This window comes from Echinops telfairi, unplaced genomic scaffold (assembly GCF_000313985.2).
Source record: "Echinops telfairi isolate 266 unplaced genomic scaffold, ASM31398v2 ScPeMD7_18;HRSCAF=68, whole genome shotgun sequence".
Classification (NCBI taxonomy): Eukaryota; Metazoa; Chordata; class Mammalia; order Afrosoricida; family Tenrecidae; genus Echinops; species Echinops telfairi.
Window position 1 is genome coordinate 9466707 of NW_022103915.1, and position 8637 is coordinate 9475343.

Below are 8637 nucleotides of genomic sequence, written 5' to 3' on the forward strand. Positions count from 1 at the left end.
TGTGTGTGTGTTTTGACATAGGTAAATACCCACAGCCAGAGCCTGACCTGTGCGGTGGGGTGCTCGGCTGCCGTGGGAGGAACGTGGAGCGTCTTGGGCTTGCTGCATTCCTGCCCTCCTCCTCGCTCCTGCAAACCGGGGAAGGCGAACCGAACCCTGCTTTCACGCCTCCTATGTGGCGGCCGGGGCAGAGGAAAGGGCTTGAGCGTCACCTCTGCGTTTTGTTTCATAAGAGCTGAAAGCGCCCTCCCTGACTGCAGAGCCCTGCAGCCGTGGCCGATCCCACAGCTCGTGGGAGAGCAAGCCCGTCCTCCCCGCCCGCTCGCTCAGCTCTGCCTGCCCTCCTCGCGCATGGCAACGTTTACCAAGGCGACAGAGACTTCACCACACACACACACACACACACACTATAGTTTGCCCCTGTAGTCCACGTGCGTGTGTATTTAATTGCTGTTTGACCTTCCAGTGGTGAAAACACCTCAAGGTACCTTGGCCGGGGAGAGGGCTCTTAGCGGGGAGTGCTGTGCTGGCCGAGCTCCGAATGCGGGGGATTTGTGTGCCGCATACTTCTCTACCCAGCCTGTTTGCCTAACGGGGAGACCAGGCACTGGCAAGGGTTGCCCCGGTCTGCCGCCTTCAGAGTAGAAGCTGGCTGGCGTGCTCATCTAGGGGTCCCTGGGACAACCCCTCTTTGGTGCTCTTGCTTGGGCTCAAAAAGATTTCAAGAACATTTTAAAATTTAAAAGTTAAAAAAAAATACATCTAGTTGTGGCTCATGGGCTGACTCGGTGCTGTGACTCCTTCCCACCACACGCTGAGTCTGGTGTGCGGAACCGTGCACCTGCGACGACATGCTTCACAGTTGGAGCTTCTGCCAAGTGTCCACTTGAAAGCCAAGCCTCCCCTCCCCCCTTTTTCCTCCCCCAAATGAAACTTTTGGGGTTTAATTTTGTTCTTCTCCTCTCCTTTAACACAACAGAATTGGCCTTTTTTTAGCACTGCAGAACCGCCGCACGGTTCCCGACCCGGGCTCTTATTGAGGCTGTCGTTCACAAATAAGCTTTTGTCCAAGGCCTCGGCATTAAGCAAAGATCTCCTGACAGACACTGGGCGGTTGTGGTCTGCGTCACCCCCGTCACTGGAGCGCAGGCCCAGGGGAGGGGACATCGCTTCAGAGCCTCCTCTTAGCGGTCACTTGTTTTCTCAGCCGAGCCATAGCGAGTACCCTCTGATCACTGCATAAGCTCAGTGTGTATTTTGAATGCTGCAGAGGGTTTTAAACATAATCTTATCGGTTCACATATTGTACTTTTTTTTCAAACCAAGACCATGCTTTTCCCACATCTGGAATTCCATTTGACTCCCTTGAAAGTCTTTCCCCAAGTCAGAGGCCCCACCGCACTTCTGCTTTGCCCGTAAGCTTGCAGACCTCCTGTGATGGGCCTTTGGACGTGGACCCCGCGCCTGGCACCCATCATGGGCATCTCAACTTTCTGTCCGCCAGCAGAACCTGTACCCTCATACCTCGAGGTAGACAGAAGGGAAGTTGTTGTGTGGCTTTGAAAACGGGTGTCCAGAGAACACGGTCTAGTTTGTTTATGTGATTAAACAACTTATTTATGTTAATTGAAAACAAATGGCCCCGATTTTAAAGTTGCCTTTCGGTATTTGTGGTTGTCATTTGAAATTACCCATAACCCTGGCTTTTATTGCATTTCCAACCCTTATAAAAGCAGCCGTTCTGACTCCCCTCCTGCCCCCACCCTGTTGCAGACAAAAGGCTGCGTGCTGGCCAACGGCAAAGTGGGCGAGGAGCAGGAGGATGACGAGGACGAGGACGAGGAGGAGGCCCGGCTGTGGAGGGCACCCAAGGAGGAGGCGGACGACGAGGACGAGCTCCTGGAGTACGACCAGGAGCACATCAAGTTCATCGACAGCATGCTCATGGGCTCAGGCGCCTTCGTGAAGAAGATCTCCCTCGCGCCCTTCTCAGCCACCCACCCGGCCTACGAGTGGGAGGTGCCCAAGAAGACCCCGCTGGGCAGCCTGCCCTTTGCGCCTGACCTCGATGACCTCGACTACAGCGCGTGGGACGCCATGTGCTATCTGGACCCCAGCAAGGCTGTGGAGGAGGCCGACTTTGTGGTGGGCTTCTGGAACCCGTCGGAGGAGAGCTGCGGTGCCGACGCGGGCAAGCAGTCCATTTCCTACGACCTGCACACGGAGCAGTGCATCGCCGACAAGAGCATCGCCGACTGCGTGGAGGCCCTGCTGGGCTGCTACCTGACCAGCTGCGGGGAGCGGGCCGCCCAGCTCTTCCTCTGCTCCCTGGGCCTGAAGGTGCTCCCGCTGGGCTCCCGGGTGGCCTCAGCGGCCCGACCCCCCACCTCAGGCCTGCGGGACCTGGAGTATGGCTGCCTGAAGATCCCCCCCAGATGTATGTTTGACCACCCAGATGCTGATACGACTCTGAACCACCTGATCTCGGGATTTGAAAACTTTGAAAAGAAAATCAACTACCATTTCAAGAACAAGGCCTACCTACTCCAGGCGTTCACGCACGCCTCCTACCACTACAACACCATCACTGGTACGGAGGCAAGTGGGAGGGCCAGTGGGGAGCCTCAGAGAAAGGAGAGGTCCTCTGGGAGAGCCGAGCCATCTGATGCCCTGGGGCCACCTGGTCCGTCCCTGTCTGTCTGCTGGGGTGGCCCGGGCAGTGGACATCCCCTCTCCTGTGTGACCTGTCCCAGTGTCTGTCGTGTGCCTGGTCACTGTGGCTTTATGGGGTCTGACTTTCCTGCTGTTGCATTTCCGCTCCTGTTTGGGGCAAGGGTACGGGAGGGGCCCGCTGCTCCTGCTCTGACCTCTTGCCTTTACCGTCTCTGACTCCACGGGCCTTCCCCTCCTTCCTGGGATGGGCTTTGTCCGAGGAGGGGCTCAGGATCTCCGAGGGGTTCCACCTCGGAGCTCCGCCCCCTCCCCCCTATTGTAGCGGTGGCGGTACTGCTTAGAGGCGGGAAAGCCAAACCAAACGGTTCTCTGCCTGTGTGCTGGGCAGACATGCAGGTGGGAGGCAAGAGCATTCTTCCTCTGGAGGGAAAGAGACCTGTGATTTGCTAAGACACTGTACTGTCTGCATCGGAGGCCAGCCGCTTCTAGCTTGCTCCCTGCCCCCACACTGGCTCTCACTCCCTCAGTCTCCTCCGGAACAGATTCTCTCTAATCTCTGGGAGCCAGCACAGCCTGATAGGGGGTCTCGTTTGGATGGTCATTCAGGTCTGCGCTGACGTCCTCAGGTTGAGAAGGGGGGTCTTCTGGGAGCTGCGAGGAATGGCGTGGCAACCCCGAGGGGGGTGGGGAGGAGGGCTGAACTGTGGTAACAAGGTGTGGTAGGCCATGCAGGCCTGGGGAGGGGGGTGTCGGCGAGAGTGCGCTTAGCTGGGGAGGAGGTTTTCTTGACAAGCACCGGCCTCTTGATCCCTGGACAGATTTTACAACCCTAACTGCCCATAAGAAATGTGCTTGCTCAGTCAGTTCCCCATCACCTCCAGAGGCTTTGCCAGTTGTATCAGTGCATGGCTTGTCACCGTCTGGGCCTTAAGGCAGGCGTACGGCAGCTGATTGGTCATTTACATGGGTTTGAGGCCCCCTGTCCCTTATGTTGGGTGGGGAAGCAGCCTGAGTGGGCAGGCGCTCACGCCCTGTGGGGCTCTTTCAGATTGTTACCAGCGCCTGGAATTCCTGGGAGATGCGATTCTGGACTACCTCATAACCAAGCACCTTTACGAGGACCCGCGGCAGCACTCCCCGGGGGTCCTTACCGACCTGCGCTCCGCCCTGGTCAACAACACCATCTTCGCCTCGCTGGCTGTCAAGTACGACTACCACAAGTACTTCAAGGCCGTGTCGCCCGAGCTCTTCCACATCGTCGACGACTTCGTGCAGTTCCAGCTGGAGAAGGACGAGATGCAGGGCATGGACTCCGAGGTCGGTGCCCAGGCTGGCGGTGACCCCAGTGGGGCGGGCCCTCTGTCTGTCTCTGTCTCTGTCTATCAGGGGACAGGTAAGCAGCATGGCGTGCTCTCTGCGCCTGCTCAGAACGGGGACCATCTCGTTAGAAAACCAAACTTGGGAATTTTTAGCAGTTGGAATTTGGGAGACTTTTGCTGTGAAGTTCAGCCAAAGGTTCTGGAGTGATGGAGCTAATTCTGATGTTTTCAGGAACTGTTTCACATTGTTGGTAGGAAAGGATATTGCTTCGATCTTTCCCATCTCCACTAAACCTTCACTAGTTTTTGTCCACATACCTGTGTCCCCAGGAGAGCCCTCTCCTCCTCCTCCTCCTCCTCCTCCTCCTACTCCTCCGGCTTCCTCGCCTAATTTTAAATGTCTAGGAGTGTACACTCCCAACCCTGGGCGCCGCTTAACGCTTTCTTCTTCCACTTGGACCTCCCTCTGGCTCTCTTTGTCGCTGTCTCTTGTCTCTCCATCTGTGTGTGCGTGCGTGCGTGCGTGCGTGATTGTTTAATTGTCAAAGAGTAACATTTCCCTGAGAAAAATGAGTTGCCTTGGTCTTAATCAGAAATGCAGTCTTAGAAACCGTCCCGAGCGTGTGCTGACAAGACACCAGGAGGCCGAGGTGGGCTTCTGCCTCTGCAGCCCCCCCGCCCCCTGGGCTGAATGAGTTGGGCTGGAGCTGGGTTTGCAGGGGAGCAGGAAGGAGATCATCTCTTGGAGATGCACCTCCAGCCCCTTGCCCCGGTCTTTTCTGGAGCTCCTGTCAGCTGGGACTTGGCCCAGGTCCTCTGGGAGGAGGTTTTGGTGGGTCTGCGCCTCCTGTCCCTTCTCCCGTTGGCAGGAAGTGGAAGCTCTCTTAGGGGATAGGCCCCCCTGCTGTGCGGGCAGATGAGGAACAGCCCGTTGGGATGCTCCCAGAGCTGGAACGGCTGCCCCTGGGTCACGCGTGTCACGGGGGCTTGGTGACATTGCACCCTTTGAGTGTCAGCCCCTCGCTTCCAGTGAGCACGCGTGACTGTACTGAGGGGGTTCCTGCTCACAGCGACCCTGCCACCACGCACTGCCTTCACGCAAAGCCAGCTGTTGTTCCTGAGTCCGGAGCTGGGATGGGAGCGGAAAGCGTGTCTGGCAGCCCAGCACATCCCACCGTGCACCAGCGTTCTCGAAGCAAGACGCACCTCCACGCCCACTCCCTCTCCGAGCGGCGGAGCCAGTTCTTCCCCTCGGATCACGAGGGGGGTGCAGCCTGGTTGGCTTACGAAACGTTTGTTGACAGAGTCCATTTGTGCTGAAGTTGTTTCATTGGTGCCTAGAAAGAATCTTTTCTCTCTTGCAATTTTTTTTCCTTCCCCTGCCATGAGAAGGTCTGGGGGGAAACCTGCCCTTTCTGAAAACTAAAACATGTGAAGAGTCTGACACAGCGCCTGGGTTGTCACCAGCCGGCAGGGACCCTGACCATTGTGGTGGGGAGCATTGCAGTCACCAGAGGGGAGAAAGACACCTTGGGTGCTTTCTGCTCACCACTCCCTTTTCTCTCTGCACTAGCTCAGGAGATCTGAGGAGGATGAAGAGAAGGAAGAGGACATTGAAGTCCCCAAGGCCATGGGGGACATTTTTGAGTCGCTCGCTGGTGCCATCTACATGGATAGTGGCATGTCGCTGGAGACGGTGTGGCAGGTGTACTACCCCATGATGCGGCCACTGATAGGTACCGGCCCGTCCACAGACCCGAGAAGCTGAGTTAACTTCTGCCCAAGCCTCTGACCCACTCTCTCCTTGCATTTTGATTTACAGAAAAATTCTCCGCAAATGTGCCCCGTTCTCCTGTGCGAGAATTGCTCGAAATGGAGCCAGAAACAGCCAAATTTAGGTACGCACTGGGATAGGGTGGGGTGGGGACAGATATCCACAGAATCAAGGTGGGTAGCTAGGGGTGGGGGACTCAGAGAGCCACGGGCGGCGTGGAAAGCCCCAACACAAGTGGCCCTCCTCCCATTCCTGCCGAGTGGAAGCATGGAGGGACAGGAGCAGCGGGAGCCCGGCCTCGGGAGAAGGGTGGCGGGTCACAGGGCGGTTGTGATAACTGCTTCCGCTGCCCGGGCTCAAGCCGTGTGGACCCTTTGCAGCCCGGCAGAGAGGACGTACGAAGGGAAGGTCCGAGTCACCGTGGAGGTCGTGGGGAAGGGGAAGTTCAAAGGCGTCGGCCGGAGCTACAGGATCGCCAAATCTGCCGCGGCAAGAAGAGCCCTCCGCAGCCTCAAAGCGCATCAACCTCAGGGCCCCAACAGCTGAACCCCCCTTTTAAACGGGAACACAAAACAAGCCCTGTTAAAAGGAGAGGGGAGGTCATTTAATGCAAGCATGGTTTTACAGTCGACATCAAACAGGATGAATTGAAGATAGAATCGGAAAGTTTGACAAGACAGCAGAATAAAACCTTGAACATATGTATAAAATTTTTGGAACTAACTATAGTTTTAGTTTTTGCGCAGACACAATCTTGTGTTCTCTCCTCAATTCTGCTTTCTCTAAATCACAAGAGTGCTTTAATGCTGAGGTTTAGCAAGTGGACAGCAGTCCTATGGACAGGTGTTTGGTTGTGCAGTTCATTTTTACCCCTCACTCAGTTTACTCTGGTCCTCTATGCTGGGTGTTTTGGAAGGCCACCGGGGAGCTTCGACCTGGAATAGCCCCTGGGTTTCTGTCGCCTTGCCCAGGGGGTTTGTGCAGCACCCCCCACCCCAGGGGTTGCTCCTCGGACTGGAACGGCACTGTTGGTCTGCGCGGGAGCTAGCCCGCCTTGAGGTCGGTTTTCTCTCTTGAGTTTCAGGGTCTAAGCAGCTTCCCCTCCTGTCGGTGGCTCGGGACAGCTTCTCCATGGCCACTGGCTGGGTGTGGTGGTGAATCATGTTTTGGTTTTCTGATGCCACGTAGTCTTGAATGTTTGAAGGGTGGGGAGGTTCTTGCCTTAAAAGTAAAACACTTGTGGCTGGCCTTCCCTCTAGCCCTCCTGGAACAAACGGTTGTACAGCCAGCCGGCCATTTGATGCCTCGGGCAGCCGCGGGGACCTCCAGGATGTTTACAGCTCTCTGGTCCAGCTGTCCTCCAGCTTAGGATGGGCCCGGCTGCCCTGTGTGGGTCAAAGGCGTTTGAAACTCCAGACTCCATAGTCTATGTATTCTTTTTTTTTTACCCATAATAAATACAATCTTTGGTTTAAAGACCCTGTTTTCCCGAACACTGAACACCTTCTGCCGGGTTGTTGCGCTCCTGGAAATAGATGCCCCGCAGATCCTTCTGCCATGCAGACCTGCTCTGGCCACACGCCCAAGCCCTACCACCCCTAGAAGATGCTGCAGATCGTAGTACTGGCTGGTGGCTTAGTGAAGCCAAGCCGAGCACCTTTACCTGAATCCCCCTGCACCCCACCCCACCCCACCCTCGGTGCCACCGGAGTGCGTGCCTCGCCTGCCTGGCCGTGCTGTGCAGGCCGAGAAGGTTCCCGCTGGCACGTGCCGCTGCCCTGCTGATCCGCCCGAGTTGTCGGTCATTCATCTGCATCACTGTCCCTCTGTGGAAAAGGAAAGAGATGTTTATTTTTCCGCATTTGCCCGTCTCTTCACTTAGACCCCGTATAGGCACTCTTCACTAAATACCTCAGTTCTTTTCTGTGCATGCGTTTCCTCCCCTGGCGGGTGCTATGTTTATGTATTATGCTTGAAAACTTTTTTTTTTTTGCACTGTAACTATAATACCTCTTAATTTACCCTGTTGTACAGCTGTGGGTCGCTCCTGCACTCCCACTGATCTATATCTAATCAGTAGAGGTTTGCTGCAATTTGCCCTGTTAATTATGCTTGGAGTTGCAGAGAGCTGAGCAAAGGTGTCTCACATTTCCCGGCACCTGACTCTGACCCGAAGTTTCATGCCTCGCCGCCTCCGTGTTTCGGGTTCAGTCCCACGCTGTGCTGCTGCTTGTCCCGCGGCCGCCCCGCTCCGCCTGTCTGTCTGTCGGCTGCTCTGCGCCGTTCGAGGAGTTTTGGTTTCTGAGGACGTGAATTTCAGTGGACTCATGTTTTGTTCTGATTTGGGAACGAGATTGCTACGAAGCCGGCGGTGGGGTGGGGTGGGGTGCCGCCAAACGCTGGCGGAAATGAGATGATTGGGATTTTTCCCCCCCACGGATTTTTGGAACCTCATATTTGATTTTTGTGTGTTTGTGTTTTGTTTTTTCTTTAAGAGCAAAGTGTAAGATACAGCAAGTTAAGAACCAAGAGCTTCTTGAATGCTTTCGCCGCCTAGGTGAATGTGTACAATTAGCAAGTTGGGCGCGAGGGGGCTTTTATCCCGGAGGGTGACTGAGATGGGCTCTGGAGGGAGTCTGGCCGTGAGTGGCGAGGGTGGCATCCCTCTGGGGCACCGCCACGGTGGGGGCACAGCCCCCTGCCCTCCGAGCACCGAGACCCGCTGCGGCCGCAGCTGCCGGGGGGAGCACGCCTCCGTGCAGGAGCAGGCTCCCTGCCACCGTTCAAACGCCCGTCCACTGCCAACGTTCGTGGGCCTTTGGTGGCGGCTTATTTAGGGACGGAGACAGGGGTCTTGGGTCAGCGCGCTGG

At 56.2% G+C, this 8637-nt stretch overlaps 1 protein-coding gene across 1 annotated transcript in view; it reads left to right on the forward strand.

Moving 5' to 3' along the window:
• The window catches only part of DICER1 (dicer 1, ribonuclease III), a 42660-nt gene extending 35418 nt beyond the window's left edge, over window positions 1-7242 (forward strand). Inside the window, exons 24-28 of the mRNA XM_004699097.2 lie at window positions 1774-2590; window positions 3722-3990; window positions 5566-5728; window positions 5815-5890; window positions 6147-7242. Coding sequence (XP_004699154.1) covers window positions 1774-2590; window positions 3722-3990; window positions 5566-5728; window positions 5815-5890; window positions 6147-6312 — 1491 coding nt within the window. The 3' untranslated portion in view covers window positions 6313-7242. The remainder of the gene's footprint in view (window positions 1-1773; window positions 2591-3721; window positions 3991-5565; window positions 5729-5814; window positions 5891-6146) is intronic.
• The last annotated feature ends 1395 nt before the right edge of the window (window positions 7243-8637 follow it).